The sequence below is a fragment of the Solea solea genome, chromosome 18 (genome assembly GCF_958295425.1).
Source record: "Solea solea chromosome 18, fSolSol10.1, whole genome shotgun sequence".
Classification (NCBI taxonomy): Eukaryota; Metazoa; Chordata; class Actinopteri; order Pleuronectiformes; family Soleidae; genus Solea; species Solea solea.
Genome location: NC_081151.1, coordinates 16,124,956 through 16,151,192, shown reverse-complemented (window position 1 = coordinate 16,151,192; position 26,237 = coordinate 16,124,956). Strand labels below are relative to the sequence as shown.

The 26,237-nt window shown below is 38.2% G+C and overlaps 1 protein-coding gene and 1 gene segment (V, D, J or C); both read left to right on the top strand.

Annotated features, from left to right (window-relative positions):
- Nucleotides 1–2,153: 2,153 nt before the first annotated feature.
- LOC131444895 (T cell receptor alpha variable 13-1-like) lies at nt 2,154–4,473 on the top strand. The segment is given in 4 exon segments: nt 2,154–2,209; nt 3,335–3,612; nt 4,055–4,237; nt 4,456–4,473. Coding segments are annotated over 4 exon segments (534 nt in total).
- A 6,055-nt stretch (nt 4,474–10,528) lies between these two features.
- Nucleotides 10,529–21,866, top strand: LOC131444554 (immunoglobulin lambda-1 light chain-like). Its single transcript, XM_058614995.1, has 7 exons — nt 10,529–10,637; nt 10,771–11,092; nt 19,740–19,780; nt 20,992–21,336; nt 21,420–21,443; nt 21,530–21,636; nt 21,727–21,866. Exons 1-7 carry the CDS (start codon nt 10,589–10,591, stop codon nt 21,742–21,744), a joined length of 906 nt encoding a protein of 301 aa, XP_058470978.1. The 5' UTR covers nt 10,529–10,588; the 3' UTR covers nt 21,745–21,866.
- The last annotated feature ends 4,371 nt before the right edge of the window (nt 21,867–26,237 follow it).

Here is a 26,237-nt window from a genome sequence, read left to right as displayed (position 1 = left end):
CACGCAGTGAAGATGGAAGGTAATGCAAATAAAGACCAGACCTGCACTTTAATCATTGAAACACTGTACCTGAACAGCAGTACAGTTTACTTCTGTGCTGCTAGTTTACACAGTGCCACACATCACTGCTCCTCAGTACAAAAACCTCACCATCACTATCGCCGTTTCTCAATACTCAAGTAAGCAAGTATGTACTTGCTTACTTGGGAAGTACGCTGGGAGTATAAACTTGCCAAGTACGGGAGTACACAAGTATGTGGTTGTTTCTAAATACTCAAGTAAGCAAGTATGTATTGTTCTGCTGTTTGAATGGTGGCTGGCGCTAGGGGCTGCAGCCTCATTACCGCCACCTACAGTGTTGATAAATGAACATATGAAATACATTTAATAAATGCATATATATGTTGTTATTATTTTTACATTTTAAATATTTAACTTCATTTATTAATACATTTCTATTAAAATATGTGTACAAATATATACTACTCTACACACTATACTATACATATCTAATATTTACATAATATATTTAAATACAGATACAATGACCGTGCGACTTTAATATAAATCTAACATTCAAAGTTAAAATAAATAAAACATTAACAATATACAAACTTTCAAACTGTCGGGTCAAAACGTTTCCATTAGAAACAAAATAACACATCAACAACAAATCTATGGATCACACCAAGCATCTAATGACAGCGACCTCTGAGCCAGCGGATCATTTCATCAGGACAGGCCGAGGTAACGCTGCTCTGTGCCGGGCACATTGAGCGCTGAGCGTCCGCACTGTCAAACTATAAATACGTCATATCTTCATACACAAATCACATGTTTGAATTCTAAATGACTAATTGCTCGCCTCACATGATGTTAAAAATTTGTTTCGTCACACAGAAAAATATTTATTTCAGATTTATATTTCTATTATCTGCTGCTATGCTCCGCCGAAATGTATTCCGGGATACATGGCCATCCCAAGTACGCTTAAGACACCTCTGATGCATACTTGGTAAAAATGGGCGGAGCGAGAACACTTCCGGGTTTGAGAACCGTCCTCGCTGTTCGCTTACTTGAGAATTGGAACAGCACTTGGACTGAGGCTGATGACGTTTTCACAAGTACGGGAGTACGCAAGTACGCACAAGTATGGATATTGAGAAACGGCCACTGTTTTCATCAGCTCATAATCACTTACACCTGCTACTTCCTCTCATTAGGTGGCAGTGTATCTATATTCTGTGAATCTGAACCACTGATGTGTAGCAGGAGTTGATGTGATCATTATAATGTGGAGAGAAGAAGATAAACTATGACACCACCCACTGACAGATCTCATTTTACTAAACTAAGAGTTTACTCAGAGGAGGTTGGAAGTAATCACAGATACACTCACTGAAGAAAATGATCAAGTGTGAAGTTTAGAGAACACAAAATGATTCTCTTTTTTTTCTTTATTCTAAGTATGACTTCTAACACTGTTCTGGTTTCAGGTAATGTCAACAAAGTTATTTTTAAACATTTTTCTTTAAATCTGCTTTTACTTCAGCTTGTAAAAAGACTGTTTAAATCACTAATGATATTTCCCTCAGTATTTAATTGTTCTATTGATGTGCCTTTCACAGGTTCCTCTGCCAGTGACAACGTGCAGCAGACTCCAGCTCACATGGTCAAGAGATCAACAGAAACAGCTCAAATCAGCTGCTCACATAGTATCAACAGCTATTATCAAATCCTCTGGTACAAGCAGTTAAACAACAGACAGCTGCAGTTCCTGGGATACATGTTAGCAAACAATGGAAGGCCAGAACCTGGAGTCGCAGTGAAGATGGAAGGGAATGCAAATAAAGACCAGACCTGCACTTTAACCATTGAAACACTGTACCTGAACAGCAGTGCAGTTTACTTCTGTGCTGCTAGTTTACACAGTGCCACACATCACTGCTCCTCAGTACAAAAACCTTACCATCACTGTTTTCATCAGCTCACTGACAGCTGCTTACACCTGGAGTTAGTGAACCAATGCTTGTCTTTAATCTCAATCATGGGAGGTTATTTCTGTGGAGTGACGTTGATAATGTCACACCTCCCAGAAATAAAAAGCTGCCTCAGCCACTCAGTATATGTGATGTGTCTCCTTGTATCAGAATCATGACAATGGCTCATAATCTCGTCAGATTCACCATCTCAACTCTGTGGCTACAAGGTACAAGAACTAAAATGCATTTATCTGCCGTTTGTCTGTTTGTCTGTCTTTGAGCAGCATTATTTAATGAGTAAAGGGCAGGTTTTGACAAAAACATTTCTGGAGATTCAATTTGGAGTCTTTGATAAAGATTTTTTAAAATCAGCCATTAACCTTGAAAAGCAGGGGATTATATTAACACTGCAGTAAATTTAGCAGCCCTGGTGGAGGATTGCACTCTCAGAGTGCTTTTTACAAGTGGTGATTCATGTTGTTGTCGTTGCCTTTATTTGGTCTTTGTGTAACATTCTCTGCATGCTGCGTACTTCAGCATAGACAGACTCTGTTCAGGCAGAACTATCAGACCTGACTAAGGGAGCTTTTGTGTGAATCTACACATAAAGATCTAAATATCCCTAACCTGAGAAATACACAGTATGTTTGCATGTCACTGGGGGAAAAACTAATTACTGGGTTAATCTGCACTTTTAAAATACATGTAAACAAGTTAGCCTGTGCGAAACTGTACTGTAGTAATACTAAGGCAGACTTGCACAACAAGATAACGTGACTGGACATTGAATTACCACTGCATGGATACATTTACTTGGATCAGAGTTGGACGCTTTGCACTGATGCCACAGTTCCCACCCGACTCAATACATAATAGAAATAATAAAAGTCAGTGCATAAAAGCAGAAATATAAGAAGAATCATTCAAAATCCAGGCCAGTACATTTATTGAACTGACAGGGAGACTAAATGTTTGCTCTGTCAGCTTAAAGATTTAAGAATTTTAAAGTTCATGGATGATAGGAAGAAGAAACCACGCAATAATTACAAGCTGAAAGGGAGTATCGCCAACTTCCATAGCGGAGGTGGATAATTCCTGGACAGTAGTTCAGTAACATTGTTCTTATTTAAAAGTTTTGCATCACAGTTTTAATTCTAAAATGTCAGCAACAAATCCGCCCTGATAATCATTTAACACCAGCAGTGAAATATATTTTTGTTTTTCTTATTCATATGTCGTTCCTTCATTGTTTAAAATGCAACAGGGTCTCATATCTTATAAAAGAAAAGTATATACTTTTCCCCAAAAATGGGAATCAAAATCATGTTTAACTTTTGCATTTCACTGCATAGTTCACTGCCAGTATGTGACTCAACACCCTGCGATCAGCTGGAGTTATGTGTCCACATCTGCGGAGATGAACTGCAGCCACAACAGAGATGCCGGTCATAACCAGATGGACTGGTACAAGCAGCGTCCAGGGGAGAGCATGACCATTGTTGTCTATACAACTTCTGGAGGGAAGCCAGTCAATCAAACCAAATATTCAGCCATCAAAGACAACATCGAGAGCGGGGCTCTTACTGTGAAAAACCTGCAGCCCGAGGACAGTGCCGTGTATTTCTGTGCTGTCAGTAAACACAGTGGTGTGAAATGTATGAGCTGCTGAACAAAAACTGATAAGGTCATTTGGGGTTTTAATGTAGACGCAGGTTTTGACTTTCATATCTTCACAGTAGGTGGTGCTACAACGCCACAGATACTACAGTGAAGAGTCTACAGAGTAAGAGTCTACAGTGAAACGTTACTTGTCCATCCGTGTTCTATGCTCATGATATCCCTTTCTTTCTTCTCTAGTATTTGTAAGCAATGCATCTGATCTGATTTCAACAACTTGTGTTTCTCCGGAGGCTTTAAAATAAATGCTGTATATTATTTGAGACAAAAATAATCTGCCCTCTAACTTCCATTTTCTTATGGGAAAAGAAGAATGAACTACTGAACACGTGTAAATGTCTTTTCTACTTTTTTGATCACAAACCTAATTACAGTTTTCGTTTCTCTTTGTGCAGGTGTTTAACTTGTGGTGGTATTATCAGTCTCCGCCTGATTTCTTCAAGACGACCGTTACGAGGCTCATCGGATATAAAGACTTCAAAACTGTCATCATGCAAAAGCCATATGATGAGGACTTTACAATCACTAGAGACTTCAGCCGCTATACAGGGACAAATAGCTCTCTCATACGCAAATATGCAAGAAAACAGCCTCCAAAGGACACAGTGTCTGCATCCTTTTTCCTTTCTACAAAAGGTTTTAAGTTTATATTTGTTGCTTTTAACAGGCACCTCACAAACAGCTGCTCCTGATTTGATGTTCTGTAAAAACATCCATTTCCTGTCAGTTGCTGGCTACAATAATGTCAGTTTTATGAATATAAAAATGCGTCTTTACCCTTTCTTTCTTTGTCCAGGTGTTTGACTGGGTTTAGATGTCCGTCTTCATAAAACCGTACAGGTTTTCTGCAGCCATGACAGAGGCGATGTTCTTGTTGTACCATGGTACCAGCACTCACCAGGAGACAGCAATCGTCCTCATCGGATATTTGGACTTCAAATCTGTCATAATGCAAGAGCCATAGAATCAGGACTTTATAATCTCTGGGGATCTCGAACACCATACAGGAGAACATGCAGAAAAACAGCACGGTGCAGATTATTACTGTGCAGCCACACACAGTGTCTGCTTTACCTTTCTTTTCATGCAAAAAAAAAAAAGATATTTTCTGGTTTCCTTTTTTTGGACCAAATGATTACTCACGGAAATAACTGACAGATCAATTGATTGCGAAAATGTAGCCAGAGATGCAATATCAACATGAAAATAATGACCTCTGTTCAGTTCATTAGTATACAGAGGCTTTGGGACGCCCTGTAGTTGTCATCAAATGTAATGAAGCTACAGCCCTCACTGGTCACAGGCCACAGCAGCCCTTGGCTGGACATCTTCCCTTTCCCCACTACTTTCATGCTTCAGTTTGTCCTATCTAATAATGGTGCGAAATTGCCAAAATACATATTTATTCATTCATCTTCTACCACTTTATCCTCCACATGAGGGTCGAGGGGGGCACTGGTGGCAATCTCAAATCTCGGCAAAAGGTGGGGTACACCCTAGTTAACCAGTTCATCACAGGCCCACATATAGAGACAAACAACCATTCACAGTGTCCAACTTCTGCATGTTTTTGGACTATGGGAAGAACCCGGAGAACCTGGAGAAAACCCATGCACACACACGGGGAGAACAGGCAAACTCCATGCAGAAAGGCACTTGTTCTGACTGGGTCGCAAACCTGACTGGCTGCAAAGGCAAGAGTGCTAACCGCTACCGTGTGGCTACAAAAATGCATATATTAATTGAAAATTTGAAAATATGACAACACTAGACTCCGGGAGCCTACATTTCCACAGAGCCACGTGTTTCATTCAATATCTGGAAGTAACATATCACAGCAGAGCTGCAGAATCATTTTGTGATTATTTTTACAGATACTGTCAGTGGCGTGCACAGACATTTTGGGGGGGCAGGTGCTCAGTGAAAAATAAGGGAACTTTGTGTGGCATGTGGAACTATCGGCTGCCCTATATATAAAAACATGTTCAATGTAATTAAATATTTATTTATGTCAACATGTTAAGAACTAAAGGTGTCAGAACTGTCGTACAAAGTGTCATGAGTGAGTGAAGAGTGAGCATTGCCACTCTAAACTTTAGAGTGGCAATGCTCACTCTCTAAAGTGAGCATAAGCATACTGTTAATTATGTAGCCTAATGTAAACCTATACACAATACTACATATTCAGCTTAAGTGTACTGATAGATTTGCATGTTGTACTAATGACAAACTCTAGCGACATTACTTATGTGGTGGTCATCACGTCATATCAGTGATTAGCTAGCGTCTAGCTTGTTAAGCAGGTGCGCAGTCGGCTAATTTATGCTCAGCTGTGGTGGCGCTGTATGAGACAGGCTACTTCACAACAGAGACCAAAAAAATGCAAGTTCTAGCTTGGCAACTGAGGCTTAGGGGGCAAACAGTGCACTCGACTCGATTCATTTATGTTTTACCTGGCTGGTGGGACAGGGCCGGGAGCAGGTGTGTGTGGGCGACAGATGTGCACTGCTGCTGCACCGCGCCTCCGTTTGTGCCCGCTCTGCGCGTTCACGTTGACAAAGGAAGAGAGGTGTGTGCGGCGGAGGAGGAGGGGTGGCATATTAATTAGGGCAATATTATCACACGCTTTTAATCGTCGAGAATTTATAGATGATCATGTCAGCATGGGCCACATACACTGTTTAAAATAACAACGAACTTTCAAAAGGGTCCAGCGAGCAACGGCAGGTGCTACAGCACCACTTAGTGTCTACCTGTGCACGCCACTGGATATTGTGGCGGTGAAATGGTTCATAATTGAGATCACTCATCATTTCTGATCTTGTTTCTGCAATATAGCAATATGTTGTATAAACTTAATATTAAATACATGAAAAATAAACACTTTTTGGCACTGTTAAATAAAAAAAACGTGTTAATAGAATAGTGCGCTTACCACCATTTATCAAGTTTATGAGAACAAATCAGTAATGATGCTGATTATTGGGTAAAATAATGCAAAAATCATCTATCATATTGGAGTTAGCTTGATAAATCAATCATCTGTTTCCTTCTGTGTTTGTGTGGGGGTTCAGGTCCACCAGTCTACCTCTGTGATACTGTGCAGCTCATCTGTAAACACGGTCACAGTGACCACAGGGTGATGCTGTGGTACATGCAGCCACCAAGGGACAAAACCCATTTAGAGAACATTTCAAATTAGCAGGCGTTCTGAGCGGGAGCCAAAAAACGGGTTTACTTTCTATAATCAAGCTGAAAGCGCTTGAACACACCGCCACGTACTTCTGTGTTGCTCATGAGCCACAGCTCATCAACCAGCCACCTGATTTTTACAATAACCTCTTCCACGGCTCTTCAGAAATGAGGTCAAATGATCAAATTATATGTAAAGCTCATTATTTTTAGTGCACAATGGCAGAAAGGGTAGACGGATAAATTGGTTTGATTAATCGGGCCAATATTTGCCATAATTGCCAATGCCTGATTTTTTATTTATTTCATTTATTAATGGTCCAATGGTTATTACACATGATGGCTCTTTGTTCTCAGAAACTTGATGGATGTTGATTGCCGACCTGTTTCATTTATTTATATTTAGTTATATTTAGTTTACACATAATTATTTACTGAACATACTGTATATAATTGCTCTGCAGTGCATAAAATGTAGATTGAAGAGACTGACCAGTGTTGTTCAATAACTAGGGAAAGAAGTTAAGCTATTTTTTTGTATTATTTGTTATCATCTATTTTATCAGATGGAGGGTAAAAGGCAACAGAAAAAATTATATAGGCCAAAAAAAAATTAAATAACGAATTGCGATTATTTTAACTGACATTGCGATTGCAATATGATTCACGGTATGAGAGGGAATGGTCATTTTTACATAATTATTCTATTTTCAGCTGAATGATATATAAATGATGCTTTTTCCAGTCTGTTGGGACAATACAGTATTTAATCTAAAATGGTCATTTGACACACATATCAGCTTCAAGAAATATGTTGCGCCTGGACACACCCCTAGAAGGACAGTTTATCTCTGGGTCAGTGAGTATGGGAGTTACTGGGTCTCCGTACTGGAATGGGCAAGGGGGGAACGCTGGATAAAGCGCATCAATCACCAAATAGGTGAGCAGATATCATTGATGATTTTGCACCTAGGAAGTCGAGAAGGGTTAAGTGTGGAGCTGTTTAAACATTGTGTTTTCTGTTCTGTGTGCAATTGTATAATAATTACATTATCTTCAGTGTGTTTTCACATTTTGTGTAAGAAGGATTTGTGTTTTTAATAATCTTTATTCTCTATGGTATTTGTATGATATTGTTATTGATGCTCTCTGCTTGTATTAGTGTGTATATTTCTAGCATATGTATAGTATAACTGGTTTCTCTTAAGTGTATTCCATTGTTCTGATGATGGATTTATGCAATTGAGAAATATTTTTCTCTATTTCATTTTTTATTTAAATTATTAATTTATTTTTCCCCCACAGATCTTGTTCTGATATTTAGCGCATATATATTAGTTGTCATTGTAGATATAATAATAAAACATCACAGTTTGCTTAACCCTGTTGTGTTTTTGTTTAGTTTTTTTTCAGGGGGCGCTCGAGGGCAGTCTCGCCCAGGGTGTCATTCAAGGTCGAACCGCCACTGCCTACTTCTGCGCATGACCTCCTGAAGCTCCTCCTCCTCCTGATCATACTGCAGCAGGGAGACGCTGCGCACTCACTCTTCGTCATGACGCCACGGTGTCTCCTCCGATCCATCATTCTCATAATCTATATGAAAGGTATTGTACTTTACAGCAACTTGCTATAAAACACATGTAGAATATTAACATGTCTTTTCTTCTATGTTTTAAGAAAATACGTTTTTCTTTTCACAGGTGTTTACCTCAGTGGAAACATACAAGTGTTTCAGACTCCACGGGACCTGCTGGTGAACCTTTACACTGAAGTCAAAGTGAATTTAACACATACAAACCCCAGCTATGACACGGTGCTCTGGTACAAACGCTCAGCAGGAGACACTTCGCTCAACTTAATTGGCTATTTGACTTATACATCGCCCAGCTTCACGCCGTCTTTTGAGGGCCGTGTTGAACTGAGTGGAGTTGGAATGTCGTCAGTTGTTTTTCAAATCAAGAACGCGACGCGCGAGGACAGCGGAGAATATTTTGGAGCAGCTCGTCTGCACAGTAACAAAGACGGCGACTCTGTCGCACACAAACCTCCGCACCAGTGGCGGTTCGAGCTTGAACGACACCCCGGGCGAGACTGCCCTCGAGCGCCCCCCGAAAAAAACAAAACACAACAGGGTTAAGCAAAGTGTGATGTTTTATTATTCTATCCACAAGGACATCTAAAATATATATGCTACATATAAAAAATGTAACAAGGTCTATGTGGAAAAAAATAATTATATAATTTAAATTAAAAAATATTTCTCAATTGCACAAATCCTTCATCAGCACAATGGAAAAACACACTTAAGAGAAGCCATTTATACTATACATATGCCAGAAATATACACAATAATGAGAGCACAAAGCACCAATAACAACACAATAAGAGTAGCCTATTGCTTTAATCCTCCCCTGCCCAGTAACTCCTATACTCGTTGACCCAGAGATGAACTGGTTTTTCTTATGTTTTTTTAAAGAGGTGGTCATCATGGCCTTTGCAAAATAAAAAAAATAAAATTAGGCCTTGAACAATGCTGCAAAAAGGATTGTCAATTATCAATAATAAAACATGTGCCAGTATTGCCAGAGAGTTTCACAGATGAAGAGATTGTATTGTAAGTGCATCTGTTTGTGTTCATTTAACAGAGGAGTTCAATAAATGTTATTGTAATAACTCAAAGAAACTATTTTCCTCTTGAGCCTGCCTACTTTACTGCAGTTTTGTTTTTGTTTGTTTTTTTTACCAATTACAAACAAGTTCTGTTATATTATCTTATATTAATGTTCTAAAATATTAATATTGTTTAGTTCCTCTTGCTTTGTGGACAAAACATGGTGTTATTTTAGAGCTTGGGAAACATTTTACACTATTTCCATTTTATGGACCAAACAGCTAATTAATTAACAAAGAACACAATCAACCTATTAACAATGACAATAATCATTAGTTGCATCCCTGGACAACAACAATATTATTATTATTATTATTATTGTTGTTGTTGTTGTTGTTGTTAATAATAACAATAATAATGATGATGATGATAATGAATCAGTTAATGTCATGGCTCTTCTTAAACATATTCTCTCTATTCTGCTCTGTATGAGTCACAATTCAAACAGTGAACAGCAGAGAGCAGTGATATCACACTGATACGATTATTCCTCAACATATTTTTATTCAATTATTTTAGTGTAACAAAGTGTATGTGAGAAAAAATAAAAAAAATACTAATTTTAACACTTTGGTGAGGGCATCTAAACCATCAAAAGCAAGATAGAGCTCTTACAGCTAATATTTGGCTGATTCATTTATCTTTATTAAATATATATGTATGTATGTATATATGTATATATATATATATATAACATACATACATACATACATATATGTATGCATACATATATATACACATATGTATATACATATATAAATATATATATTTTGTCTGCAGTGCAAACAAAACATGTAGATAGGAGCCACAGACAATTTAATTATTCAGCTGTTATTTTGTGCCAGATGGAAGGAAAATAACAGACAAAACATAATTGTCTATGAATAAATACATCAATTAAAAATAAGCAGCGTATATCATCGCTCTGATTTCTTAAATTCTGCTTCAGTTGACCTCTGTTGTGGAGCCTCCTCTGTGTCTACTCATTGAAACAGATTCTGATGTCATTTCCTCCCCCCAGATCTCAAGTTTGGCTCATTGCACCGTCAAGCATTTCAAAGTGAAAATGATCCCGAGCATCACCACGTTGACAATTTTTGTATTCTGGGCTGCAGGTAAATATTGATCAATACTTTGATTAAATATGTACTAAAATGTCCAGTTGCTCTTTAAAAACGAAGAGATAAAGCTAAAAATAAAAAAAATAAAAACATTTACCATGCTGTTTAATAGCATCTCTCATTTCAGGAGTCTCTCAGTGTGTGCTGATCACTCAGTGGCCCCGCAACATCGCCAGGCATCCCGGCATCTCGGCAGAAATGCACTGCTACCAGAATGACACCGACTATCAGTATCTGTACTGGTATCAACAGCTGAGAGGGAATCAAATTCAGTTGTTGGTGTATATAGTAGCAGGCTATCCAACCTTCGCTGAAGGATTCAAATCTGGTTACAAGGCTTTGAGAGTGGAGCAGAAGCAGTGGTCTCTGAAAATAAACAGCACACAGGTGAAAGATGAGGCTGTTTATTTGTGCGCTGCCAGTCTACACAGTGCTGCAACAGACATACTGTCAGTTACAAAAAGAGCCAACACCTGACTCATTATAATCAAAGGAGGGAAGAAATCCACCCACCACACTGTGGTGGAGATGATATCATTGACTTCTCTGAATGTCATTTTAATCTTGTATGTAGAAGGAATTAGCCACTTTCTTAAATGAACAAATATAATGACGATCATTTAATTTTGACAGCCAATAATATTAATTATAACTTGATTGATTCTTTGCAGAACTTCCTCCACATGAGGGTGCCAACAATAGAGCCAATCCCAGCTGACATGGGGCGAAAGGCAGGGTCAAGGTGGAGGGACCGAGTGTACAGCACAAACATAACTCTCCTTCAGCCCTGTTCATACCTGATATAAATTCATACCATGTTAATGTTACCAAAATAATGTTCCACACAGGTTGTATGAAGGTTGTGGCAAAGTAACGTAAACGGAACGATCTGGGAACCAAAAGAGGACGTTCTATAAAGGTTGTATGAAGGTTGTGACAGAGTAACACGAGTAACATTAGTAAAACTAATGTTAGGAGAACGTTAGGAAAACTTTCCATATCAACCACAGGACAATCTAGGGGGGAACCTTCAGGGAACGTTCCCACAACCAAAAGGAACCTCTCCTAGAACATTCTCAGTATGTGCTCAATACTTGATAGAGTACTTGATAGACACATCATAGACCACGTTTACTTTAGCCAACATGGGTGGATGCTGTCATTTACGTCATCTGAGCAGACTGACGGGCAGACACTAACAATCAGACTTCTTGCTCCACCTTTATTTAGAAGAACATGTTTCTTTTGGACTGTGATGTTCATATGAAGCATCATCACTAACATGCTCATCACAATCCTTTATCTGTCACTTATTTTACAATCAGGTGGGTTTTTTTTATCTTCTATGATTGTTCGTTCTCACTAGTGCTTGAAGATATCACTATTTGTGTAACGTAACTGTGTGAAATATTATGTCTGCAGGTCTAACCATTGTGGTTCTGCAGTCTGGGGATCAAGTGTCTCGGCCTGGTCTCACAGTGAAGCTGGACTGCAGCCTGGGTCCAGGGTTCAGCATGGGCAGCCAAACCATGTACTGGTACCGTCAACACCACTACGGAGCTCCAGTGAAGTTCCTCACCAAAGAATACGATCAAACTGCGGGGCGCTTCCAGTCCAACATCAACTCAAACGAAAACAGCTTCCCTCTTAACATCAGTGAGCTGAATGTGAATGATAGCAGCACCTACTACTGTGCTGCCAGTCACAGTGATGCACACGCACCAGGCAAACATACAAATACTGAGCGTGATGATAGGAGAAGATATGCTGGCAGGAAGGATCTGTGGCTTGGTTTGAGGTTCGTGCAGATGAGACGATAAAATAAAATTTGTTTTGAGTCCAGTATTGACCCACTTTTTCTCCATTACTTTTTCTTCATTCTACGTTACATTCAGTAAATATTATAATGTTTACCATCACTGAAACACAGCTGAAAGTAATGGCTGTGAAATACAAGACAAAACAGGTTGACTGTTACACAGCAATCAGTGCATTTAGAGGTGAGCTGCTGAAGTTCAAACTGAGTCTTATAAATGGGAAAGGTTTGTAGAAGACCATCTCTGAATGCACAGCACTCACCTGGTGGTGCCCCTTCTGCCCCTTTTTACTTGTCCTTTGTACCTAATAAAGTGGCCAGTGAGAGGCTCATGGTATATTCATTTGTCTTAAAAGAGCTGTGGTGCAACTTAAGAAGCAGACATTCATCTTCAGATTGTTGTTGTTGTGTTTGATTTTAAAACTCAAACGACAATGCTTTCAGCCATTTCTTCAGATGAATTAGCTGCTTCCATTTCCAAGACACAAACGCCCCCTGTTGCTGATTTGGTGGAGTAGGGACATGATATAAAGTGCTTTGGTTTATTATCAGGTAAATGTCAATTCTTTTAGACTTAAATGTGTGTCAGAGAGACACACTCACAAAAGAACAGTCCTGATCATGTCTGTGTGATGCAATACACCATGTGCAGCTATAGTTTAGAAAAAAAATTGGGATTAGTGTTAATATTGAAACCAATTAATGTGTTAAAAATATTTCACTTCACTGTGAAACTGTAGAAAAATGAAAGACGCGATTTCTCTACTAGACTTTGTTCACTTTTAGGTAAAAAAAGAGCAGCCATGACGACAGTTGTAAGACAAATACAAAGAGCTTCAAGTACAGCTCTCTGTCCATTATTTTCTCAACTTATCAGTTTGTGAAATGTTGAAAATTGTTGATCGCTATTTTCCAAACTTCAAAATAATGATGTTCTCAAATGTCTTCTTTTGTCCACACACCAAAATGATTCAATTTAAATGACTTCTTAAATGAACACATATAATGCAGATCGTTTAATTTTGTCCCGACAAAGGACAGCCAATAATATTTATTATAACTTTATTGATTCTTTGCAGTACTTCCTCCACATGAGGGGGCCAACAATGGACAAAACGTGGTGTTATTTTAGAGCTTGGGAAACATTTTACACTATTTCCTGCATTTTATGGACCAAACCGCCAATTAATTAACAAAGAACACAATCAACCTATTGGTCAACAATGACAATAAGAAGGAATTAGCCACTTTCTTAAATGAACAAATATAATGCTGGTCGTTTAATTTTGTCCTGACAAAGGACAGCCAATGAAGGTTGTGACACAGTAACGTGAGGGGGTTCTGGGAACCGAATGTGCAACCAAAAACTAATGTTAGGAGAACGTTAGGAAAACTTTCCATATCAACCACAGGACAATCTAGGGAGGAACCTTCAGGGAACGTTCCCACAACCCAAAGGGAACCTGTCCTAGAACATTCTCAGTATGTGCCCAATACTTGATAGAGTACTTGATAGACACATCATAGACCATGTTTACTTTAGCCAACATGGGTGGATGCTGTCATTTACGTCATCTGAGCAGACTCGTGGGCAGACACTAACAATCAGACTTCTTGCTCCACCTTTATTTAGAAGAACATGTTTCTTTTGGACTGTGATGTTCATATGAAGCATCATCACTAACATGCTCATCACAATCCTTTATCTGTCACTTATTTTACAATCAGGTGGGTTTTTTTATCTTCTTTATCTTCTATGATTGTTCGTTCTCACCAGTGCTTGAAGATATCACTATTTGTGTAACGTAACTGTGTGAAATATTATGTCTGCAGGTCTAACCATTGTGGTTCTGCAGTCTGGGGATCAAGTGTCTCGGCCTGGTCTCACAGTGAAGCTGGACTGCAGCCCGGATACAAGGTTCAGCATAGCCAGCCAAACCATGTACTGGTTCCGTCAACACCACTACGGAGCTCCAGTGGAGTTCCTCACCAAAGAATACGATCAAAGTGCGGGGCGCTTCCAGTCCAACATCAACTCAAACGAAATAAGCTTCCCTCTTAAAATCAGTGAGCTGAATGTGAATGACAGCAGCACCTACTACTGTGCTGCCATTCACAGTGATACACACGCACCAGGCAAACATACAAATACTGAGCGTGATGATAGGAGAAGATAGGCTGGTAGGAAGGATCCGTGGCTTGGTTTGAGGTTCGTGCAGATGAGAAGTTAAAATAGTCCAGTATTGACCCACTTTTTCTCCATTACTTTTTCTGGTGGTGCCCCTTCTGCCCCTTTTTACTTGTCCTTTGTACCTAATAAAGTGGCCAGTGAGAGGCTCATGGTATATTCATTTGTCTTAAAAGAGCTGTGGTGCAACTTAAGAAGCAGACATTCATCTTCAGGTTTTTGTTGTTAGTGTGTGTGATTTTAAAACTCAAACGACAACGCTTTCAGCCATTTCTTCAGATGAATTAGCTGCTTCCATTTCCAAGACACAAACGCCCCCTGTTGCTGATTTGGTGGAGTAGGGACATGATATAAAGTGCTTTGGTTTATTATCAGGTAAATGTCAATTCTTTTAGACTTAAATGTGTGTCAGAGAGACACACTCACAAAAGAACAGTCCTGATCATGTCTGTGTGATGCAATACACCATGTGCAGCTATAGTTTAGAAAAAAAATTGGGATTAGTGTTAATATTGAAACCAATTAATGTGTTAAAAATATTTCACTTCACTGTGAAACTGTAGAAAAATGAAAGACGTGATTTCTCTACTAGACTTTGTTCACTTTTAGGTAAAAAAAGAGCAGCCATGACGACAGTTGTAAGACAAATACAAAGAGCTTCAAGTACAGCTCTCTGTCCATTATTTTCTCAACTTATCAGTTTGTGAAATGTTGAAAATTGTTGATCGCTATTTTCCAAACTTCAAAATAATGATGTTCTCAAATGTCTTCTTTTGTCTACACACCAAAATGATTCAATTTGAATGACTTCTTAAATGAACACATAATGCAGATCGTTTAATTTTGTCCTGACAAAGGACAGCTAATAATATTTATTATAACTTTATTGATTCTTTGCAGTACTTCCTCCACATGAGGGGGCCAACAATGGACAAAACGTGGTGTTATTTTAGAGCTTGGGAAACATTTAACACTATTTCCTGCATTTTATGGACCAAACCGCCAATTAATTAACAAAGAACACAATCAACCTATTGGTCAACAATGACAATAAGAAGGAATTAGCCACTTTCTTAAATGAACAAATATAATGCTGGTCGTTTAATTTTGTCCTGACAAAGGACAGCCAATGAAGGTTGTGACACAGTAACGTGAGGGGGTTCTGGGAACCGAATGTGCAACCAAAAACTAATGTTAGGAGAACGTTAGGAAAACTTTCCATATCAACCACAGGACAATCTAGGGAGGAACCTTCAGGGAACGTTCCCACAACCCAAAGGGAACCTGTCCTAGAACATTCTCAGTATGTGCCCAATACTTGATAGAGTACTTGATAGACACATCATAGACCACGTTTACTTTAGCCAACATGGGTGGATGCTGTCATTTACGTCATCTGAGCAGACTCGTGGGCAGACACTAACAATCAGACTTCTTGCTCCACCTTTATTTAGAAGAACATGTTTCTTTTGGACTGTGATGTTCATATGAAGCATCATCACTAACATGCTCATCACAATCCTTTATCTGTCACTTATTTTACAATCAGGTGGGTTTTTTTATCTTCTTTATCTTCTATGATTGTTCGTTCTCACCAGTGCTTGAAGATATCACTATTTGTGTAACGTAACTGTGTGAAATATTATGTCTGCAGGTCTAACCATTGTGGTTCTGCAGTCTGGGGATCAAGTGTCTCGGCCTGGTCTCACAGTGAAGCTGGACTGCAGCCCGGATACAAGGTTCAGCATAGCCAGCCAAACCATGTACTGGTTCCGTCAACACCACTACGGAGCTCCAGTGGAGTTCCTCACCAAAGAATACGATCAAAGTGCGGGGCGCTTCCAGTCCAACATCAACTCAAACGAAATAAGCTTCCCTCTTAAAATCAGTGAGCTGAATGTGAATGACAGCAGCACCTACTACTGTGCTGCCATTCACAGTGATACACACGCACCAGGCAAACATACAAATACTGAGCGTGATGATAGGAGAAGATATGCTGGTAGGAAGGATCCGTGGCTTGGTTTGAGGTTCGTGCAGATGAGAAGTTAAAATAGTCCAGTATTGACCCACTTTTTCTCCATTACTTTTTCTGGTGGTGCCCCTTCTGCCCCTTTTTACTTGTCCTTTGTACCTAATAAAGTGGCCAGTGAGAGGCTCATGGTATATTCATTTGTCTTAAAAGAGCTGTGGTGCAACTTAAGAAGCAGACATTCATCTTCAGGTTGTTGTTGTTGTGTGTGATTTTAAAACTCAAACGACAACGCTTTCAGCCATTTCTTCAGATGAATTAGCTGCTTCCATTTCCAAGACACGAACGCCCCCTGTTGCTGATTTGGTGGAGTAGGGACATGATACAAACTGTTTTGGTTTATTATCAGGTAAATGTAAATTCTTTTAGACTTAAATGTGTGTCAGAGAGACACACTCACAAAAGAACAGTCCTGATCATGTCTGTGTGATGCTATACACCATGTGCAGCTATAGATTAGAAAAAAAATTGGGATTAGTGTTAATATTGAAACCAATAAATGTGTTAAAACTATTTCACTTCACTGTGAAACTGTAGAAAAATGAAAGACGTGATTCTTTTTAGGTGAAAAAAGAGCAGCCCACGACGACTACAATATTATAATTGCAGTTGTAAGACAAATACAGCTAAACTACAGCTCTCTGTCCGTTATTTTCTCAACTTATCAGTTCGTGAAATGTTGAAAATTGTTGATCGATATTTTCCAAACTTCAACATAATTACATTCTGAAATGTCTTCTTTTGTCCACACACCAAATGACTTTTTTGTTATAGAGTAGCAAAGACACCAGAAAATATTGAAATATTTGAATACTTGATGATTGAAGTAGTGTGTGATTAATTTAGTAATTTATTATTTGCTTTCATTACCATTGTAGCCACACTGTACAGCTTAAAGAGATGAAAAGACTTAGAAAAGTTAACAGATAACTGGGTGGATAAAGAGGTGTGACCACGAGTGATGTCACTTCCTCTGAGCGCCTATAAAAACACACAAACAAAAGAAAATCCCATGTTTTCCTTCCCCTCCGTTCTTGCTTCTTTTCTTAGCAGTCACAGAAATAGCAGCACACAGACACACAGAGAAAGAGAGATGGAGGCTGAGATAAGGAGACGCAGGGTGGGGGAAGGAGAGAGAAGAAAAAGAAAAAGCGTTCAGCTTTTTGTGTGATGTTTTTTCACTGTGGGACAGGGGGGACACGGTGATATATTCCCATAGAGCCGCTGTACAAAAACCTGCTGCCATTCACACACACTGTATGCCACATCTGCAGCCACTCCTTCTCCTTCTACGGACAACTCAGGAAACCTAACAGAAAATGTCATATTCTAAATGGTTTGTTAAATGTGAAGCAAAATTAATATTGGGAAGTTAATTAGGAACATTAGGAAATTTGGCTAAATCAAAACTTTTAAATTCAGAAGGACGCTTGTTTATTTTGGGATAAAGTAAAACAAAAAAAGATATTGGACATGATGAAGCTGATCCTGTAGGATTAAATCTTCATCCTCCTGGATTATTAGAAAGCGTGTTGAAAGGTTTTGTGAGTTTTTGGTAGAGGAGACAGTCAGTGTGACACTGGATCTGAAGCTTACTTTGGAAAAGGAACTAAACTCACAGTTTTGGGTAAGTCCGAGCGTCATAGCCTGAATTTATTAAATCAAACGTGGAAAAATAGAAATGTTGCTGGGAATGTGAGGACACATCTGTTGTGGAAATGTTGAAATTTTGAGCAGAGCGGAAAACACTGTGACCTACACTGAGCCTGCTTACTTTGGCCAAGGAACCAAAGTGACCGTCTTAGGTAAATATTTCAGTTCATGACTGTATATACACACACGTCACATTATGTTTTGAATCAAAGTATAAACAGAAGACTTGGGTTCGAGACGAGTGTAGTTCAGGTAGAAAAAGACCAGAGAGTTTGGTGCACAGAATCTTTGCACTGTGACGGTGCCGGCGAAGCGTACTTTGGAAAAGGAACTAAACTGACAGTTTTGGGTGAGTCTGAGCTTTAGCTTCACTAAAACATTGTGATAAAAGAGTTGCTGCTGGTGTGAATGTGAAGGAAAAGGGGAAAGTAGATCTAGTGAGCTGAGAAGAAAACACTGTTAACTCTGCTGATCCTGCTTACTTTGGCCAAGGAAGCAAACTGACAGTTTTAGGTAAATATTTAATTTCACACCTGTATATTCATTAATGTTATTTTGCTTTAGAGTCCAAGTACAAACAGAACGATTGGTTAAAAGCTAATTCCGTTAAGGAAAGACTCAAGATTTTGATGCCCAGTATTATTGCATTGTGACAATCTGGACCCAGCTTACTTTGGAAAAGGAACTAAACTGACAGTTTTGGGTGAGTCAACATGATGGAAATAGAACTAAATATAATACATTTTGTATGTAATTGCTTATAGTTTAAGCTCAGTCCTGTCCTTTTTTGACGATGAGCTTCATCACTGTGTTAACACCGAAGCTTATTTTGGCGCAGGAACGAAACTGACCGTTCTCGGTGAGTAAGACTTTGGATTCAGCTCTTACAAACTTAAAGCATGATGAGCAGATGTGTTTGTTTGAGGTAAAAAAAAAAAGTTTGGTGTTACAGTGAATAAACCAGACCTTAGTGAAGCTAGTGTACATTTGCTTGTTGAGAAAGTTCACTGTGACTCTGGTACTTCAGCGGTTTACTTTGGTGGCGGAACAAAGTTAACGGTTTTAGGTAAGAAAATTATTTTAAAATCAGGTTTTACTGATGTTTTTGTCTCTAAAAAAAAACATTCCAATGCTTGAGAGACTCCTTAACATAGAATTATAATTAAACCTCGACTATGACTGTCCCTGGGTTAAAAAAACAAATGAATAAAATACATTTCTGACTGAATGACTAAATGATATTAATGTTCAATAGGTGAGAGTTAATTGTGAAAGTGTGGTACCTTAAAGCATATTAAAGGCAAAGTGACACAGTTTTCATATTGGATGAAATTCAAAACTGACACAGAAAACGAGAGGCAAGAGGACGAGGTTTTGTTCCAGTTAAAAGTCTCTGTGCTCATACAGCGAAGCTTACTTTGGGGCTGGAACTAAACTCACTGTTTTAGGTAAGAAATAACCTCTGACTGAGCCAAAACTCTCACCTAACATTACAGCCACTACTAAGAAAATCAATGTGTGAGGTTTTATTGCGAAGATTGTGGAAGTAAAAGTGTACTCATTTCAAATTTGAAGTGGAATATTAGGTTAAATAAGAATTTGGTTTGCGCCAGTTAAAAAAAAGCATTGTCTGCGTTTCCAAGCTAAAGAAAAGCATCAGGCAATAAAACATTTGGCTTTAGGGCCAGAATATGGCATAATAGCTGATGTTCTTATCATAGCCTACCCTTATTTGAACAATGCAGTGGTTATTTTAAGATTGTAAAGAACAGATTGCAGTCAGTAGAAAAGTGTATTGAAGAGCAAGAAAAAGGGAGAGTCAAAAGCTTTCATAGCTGGAGGGCTGAGCAGTTTCTCCTGTAGCCTTGTATCAGTGTGACTAACTACGAACCAGCTTACTTTGGCAGCGGCACCAAACTGACGGTGTTGGGTAAGAACATTTTTTTAAAAACGTTTTAAAAAGTGCTTGAGTAAGTGTCTCTTTTCTGAGCTTCATTTAACATAAATGTGCAAAAAAATAATAATAATTTATTGCGAGAGTGCTTGCGTGGGTTTGTTGGAAAAGCCATATTTAAAAAAAAAATGTCAATGTCAAAACTATGTCAATGAAATGAAACAGTACAATTTTAAAATCAATTTAATTTAGTAAAGTAATCAATGTCATTTTAAATCAAAGAAATTTCTACATTCGCCCGGAAAGTATATCAAAAAGAAAAAGCGTTGTCGTGTATTATTGCAAAATTGAATCAAACTGAATGTTTGTCACGTTCATAAATAAAAAAGAAAGATGAAAAGGTTATGAACCAAAAGTATCATTAAGGAAGATAATGGTGATTTGAGACTTTATCATCCCTTGCTTTATTATATAGCTTGAGAACTAGTTAATGGGAAAAAGTCATGATGTGTTTGCAGTTCAAACAATGTCAGTGTGTTTTACATGCGAGTCAACAATGTGCTCTGACACACGTATCCTGCTTATTTTGGAGAGGGAACTAAACTAACCGTTTTGGGTAAGATTGTGACTAGAATTTCAAAAAACAAACTTTTATTTAACATTTATTCAGCATTCCATTCCTGAGTTCCTGTCTTGATCATGTACCCTAGTTTGTTGAATGACAATAATTTAGTGATTTACTTTATTCTGTCTTTGCTGAATCAGAGTATGGTGTCAAAGAACCAAAGGTGAAAGTGCTTGGCCCGTCGTCACACGAGTGTCACAACCTGAAGAACGATGAGAGGAAGAAGACTTTACTGTGTTTGGCCAGTGACTTCTACCCAGACCACATCAGCGTGTCCTGGGAGGTGGACGGGGTGACGGTCACCACAGGGGTCGCGACTGACAGCTTTGCCGCACGGGACGACAAGTACTACAAGATCAGCAGCAGACTGAGAGTCGATGCTGAAGACTGGTACAACTCTGAGCAGAAGAAATACGGGTGTATTGTCACATTCTTCAATGGGAAAAACTATACCATTCATACCGGGAACATCCTTGGTGAAAAAGGTATGTGCATAATCTTAACCTGATCTGGACACACATGTAAACAATCATCTGTTCTTATATCACATTTCTTATTTTTCTTCCAGCTCCAACAGACTTCCATATCAGAGGTGAATATATGATTGTGTGCTTCTGTTCATGTCATCAACTTTTCCCCGCTTCGAATCACGATTGTGTCTCATGTGAATCTTAACAGAAAAATACCTGAGGGCCACACAGACAGCCAAACTCTCCTACGCTGTGTTCATCATCAAGAGCAGCATCTACGGAGCCTTTGTGGCGTTTCTGGTCTGGAAACTTAAGGTTTGTCCAAACACAGCCTTTTAGAAAAATCAGTCCATGAAAGAGTTCACGACTAATGAAGACATGGTGTCTCCTCTGTGATTGTTTCAGGGTTCAAGTGGAAAATAGAACGGCTGAGAGACGAGCAGACGACAACGAACTACTGGTTTATGTAAATATCTCTAACAGACGTAACAGAGCATTTCCCAATCTGCACACAGCAGACAAACTGTTCCTTGTACTTGCATGTCACTAAAATCTATAAGTGTTATGCAAATAGATTTGTGTTTTGGCAATTCTGTGCATCTGTTTTTGCTTGTGACCTTCATCTTGGTTGTATTTCATTCTTAATAAAAACTTTTGAGGGGATCTCGTCGATCACATGCGTGAGTTTGTCCTGAGTCAAACACTTTCAGAGCAAAACTTAGGTTTGTGTTCAGTGTACTTGTCTTTCTAAATCAGGATAGATCATGGTAAGTAGAGATGCAACTAACTAATAGTTATATTTATGATTTAAATATTTCGATTAATTGAGTACTTAAATCCCAAAAAGTTAATTATAAAAAAAAATCATTTTTTTTCTAAATAGATGATGACTAATTTAGTATCTCTGTAGCTATAATAGATTATTCTCTATATCAGACACAGTTAATGTTATAGTTGCTACATATAATTACAGAGAAACAGCACTTCCTTCTAAAATGGGGTGGCATTTTCCAAAGATAGTGAGTGGGTTAAGTTTGTGAGAAGTATTTTAGCAGCTCACCCACCAGCCTGTTTTCTGAGAATCAACTATTCTTCACCTACACGTGTTGAAACATCTCAGGAAAACTTCACAGGCTGGTTCATAACAAGTTACACACATAGGTAACCCACACTTTTTTTTCCACACTTTGCACCAAATGTAGTGTATTACAGCTTGTATACGCTACATGGATAAGGAGAGTAAATGTTAAGCTTGTGTCGACAACATTAACAGGAAATGAACATTCTCTTCTCTGTAAAAAAACAAAGACGGGGTTTCAGAGTGTGCAGAAGAGCAGAGCAGCGGATGTGGTCACAGAGCGTCCTGCACAACTTGCTCCGAAATGACACAGAAGTGCAAAACTCCCACTGCGTCTCTCAGGACGCACCTGCAGCTCTGCACCAGCCCACAGTCACACAGTCACAGCTTCGAGGCTGTGACCACATCCGCTGAGGAAACTAACATTTCTGTGTCAACTGAAGCTCCAGCATTACAGTATATGACACGCATTCATCTACTGAAGAAAACATACATTTAAAAAGCAGCAAAGGTGTGTATAAGACATTTGTAATGTGTAATAAAGTAAAAAAAGCTTTATATAATAAAAAGCTGAGGCTCCTTGTTATGATTTGAATTTGGATGAGAATATCTATCAATAACCCTGCAACTCTCATATGGAGGATAAAGTGGTAGAAGATGGATGGATATCTATTAACCTGTCTCTCTCTGATTTTTGAGCTTCTTAAATGTGAATATTTTCTGGTATCTTAATGTATTAAGATACAGTATAGATAATAAGCTGAGCTGAAAAGAGTTCTAGTACAAATACAAGACAATGTCTGAATCTATTTATAGACGTAAAAGAACCCTTAAACTTAAATTGAACAACATGTTTGTATCCATTTGCTCCCTTGAAAAACATGTTTGTGCTTGTGAAGATCAGATTAACAGTCAGCAACGGCAACAACATCATGAAAACAATAATGCTCATACATTTCCATTTCCCTTCCAAAGGAAATGAACACTCTCTTGCTCTGCAGTATTTTCTAACACACCAGTAAAATTAGATATCACTCATAGAAAGGTCTAATTTAGGGCAATTATTTTCAATAAAACAGAAAAAAGAAGTGACAGTTATAATCTGCAACGATTATTTGATTACTAATCAATTACCAAAGTAATCATCAACTATGTTCATCAATCAATGCGTGCGTTTCTTTAATAATTAAAACAGGCTTCAACATTTTCTAATATTTTATGGAACAAACATGTACTCGTTTAATTGATCAAATATATAAATTGTGAAAATAATCATTAGTTGCAGTCCTAAATATAAATACTACTGTTACTTGCTTTCTTTTGGTTTATCATGGTTTTTTTCCCCCCAAGACAAACAAAGTAAACTAATGGCTTCTTGGAAATCAAATTTCCTCTCAAACAGAAGATCAGCCTTTGTAAAATATACACACCATCTTTATGTTGTCTAAATAATGTCTGCAAGTTCCCACAAGTGTTGTCATTTCAACTAGTTTGAAATCTGACTTTCATTGCAGGGACTAGTGAAATTCTGCCCCTGGTGGTTGGTGTTGACAGTGCTAAACAAATGTATTAAACAACCAGCTGCACAGCTGCCCTAAATTAACAGCATTGGAAATTATCAAAATCATTTTTAATGTTTCTGTAAAAGGTTAATACACTAGGAGCTCTTTAACCGAAATTATAGTTTAATGCAATAATATAATTATCATTGATATCCATGGACTTTAAAATTTACGACAGTATTAGGGCCACATTGAGAAAAAAATTATTTCCACAGATTTCGAGAATAAATTCTTAATTTATTCTTAATTTACGAGATTAATCTTGTAAATTTACGAGAATAAAGTTGTAAATTTATGAGATTAAAGTCGTTCATTACGAGATTATTCTCGTAAATTTACGAGATTGATGACTTCCAGTTAGAGATGTAACGATATGAAAATTTCATATCACGGTTATTGTGACCAAAATTATCACGGTTATCAATATTATCACGGTATTGTTAGATGTGTTCAAAATGTTCCAAAAGTACTGAACACACACACTGAAATCTTTTAACCAAGTTTTATTTAAAAAAGATATTTTATATTATATGATTATTATTATTATTATTATTATTATTATTATTATTATTATTAATAATAATTATCATCTGACTGACTGACACACACACACACACACAGGTCCTCACTCTGTGTCGGATAATAATTAAGTAGCAGCGGTCGTACACAGCATAAAAATTAAATAAAAAAACACAGAAACAAACACATTTTGGTCTGCTACGGTACGTGTCGTCTGCACACTACTCGCTTTCGCGAGACAAACCATGACGTTTCCCACTATTCCGAAATCCCGTTTTTGTTGACTTACCCGCTGAAAAGTTGTGTGTGGTGGTCACGGAGATGGCTCATCATATTGGAAGTGGCTTCGCGGAGATTTTTTTTTTGCATTTTCTGCATTTTCTGCACAAGGATTGATTGTCTTCAATTATTTTACCCTCAACATCCTTTAAAAATACAATCTCTGGAGCGCAGGTGGCTTCAGCCGTGTTGTCGCTGGACAGACAGTGCAAACTGCGCATGCGCGCCCGCTTGAGCGATTGCCGTTCAGGTGCTGCTGCTTCTCCAGGAAATGAGCAGTATCACTGTGAGTTTTTCGGTAATCAGTTGCGGTAATCAATCACGGTTTTAACGATAATTAAAATTTGACGGTATGATAATCGTCGGGAATTTTACCGCGGTTTATCGTCATACCGGTAATCGTTACATCCCTACTTCCAGTAGTGATTTCCTCCGAGTCCGCCTGGTTCTTTCTGCGGAAAAGATGCAATTTCTTGCTCTCCTCTTCTAAAACAACAGGTTGGAATATTCCGACTTTATTCTTGTAAATTTATGACTTTAATCTCGTAAATTAAGACTTTATTCTCACGACTTTAATATCATAAATTTACAACTTTAATGTTGTAAATAAAGACTATTCTTGAAGTCTGTGAAATTTTTTTTCCTTTCTCAATGTGGCCTTAATACTCCGCCGTAAATAACTATGATTAGTTTTAAACAAGTTTTTTTTCCTTGTTTTTGTGATTATTGTGGTCGAATACATTTGTTAAGCACTGTAGCAGCAGGTGATTATAGTTACATACCCTGTGTGTTTGAGGTTGACACTTTAGGCTTCAATTGATACAGAATGTAAACGACTACACTGTCAGAGGACATTGGTGTGTTGTTAATTGTTTGTGGACATTGCCTTGATTTTACTGAAATAAAAGTCTGTTTCAAAACTCACATCTGCAGAACAAGGCGCCATCTGCTGGATGCCTGGAAAAAGCAGTCAGTCATGTGCTACAATACCAACCAAAGTGCACGTCGATTTCATTAACTATTCATTTTTTTCATCTTTGAGTCCCAGTTTATGTAAAGCAAGAACATTTGAAGTTAATATGCACTTAACCTGCCACTTTATTAGATACACATGTTCCATTGCTTGTTAACACAAATATCTAATCAGCCAGTAGCTAACCGAGCATGTAGCTAACCGAGCATCAGAATATGGACACAAGGTCATCTAAATGACTTTAAATGTGGCATAATTGTTAGTCTGAGTATTTCAGAAACTGCTGATCTACTTAGATTTTAACATGCAACAATATCTGATGTTTACAGAGAATGGTCTGAAAAAGAGAAAGCATCCAGTGAGGTGCAGTATCGAAGTGAAAATGTCGTGATTATAGATGTCTGAGCAGAATGACCAGACTGGTTTGACATGATGGGAAATCAACAGTTACTCAACAATAACCTGTGACTACAACCAAGGTATGAAGAAGACCATCAATGAGCTA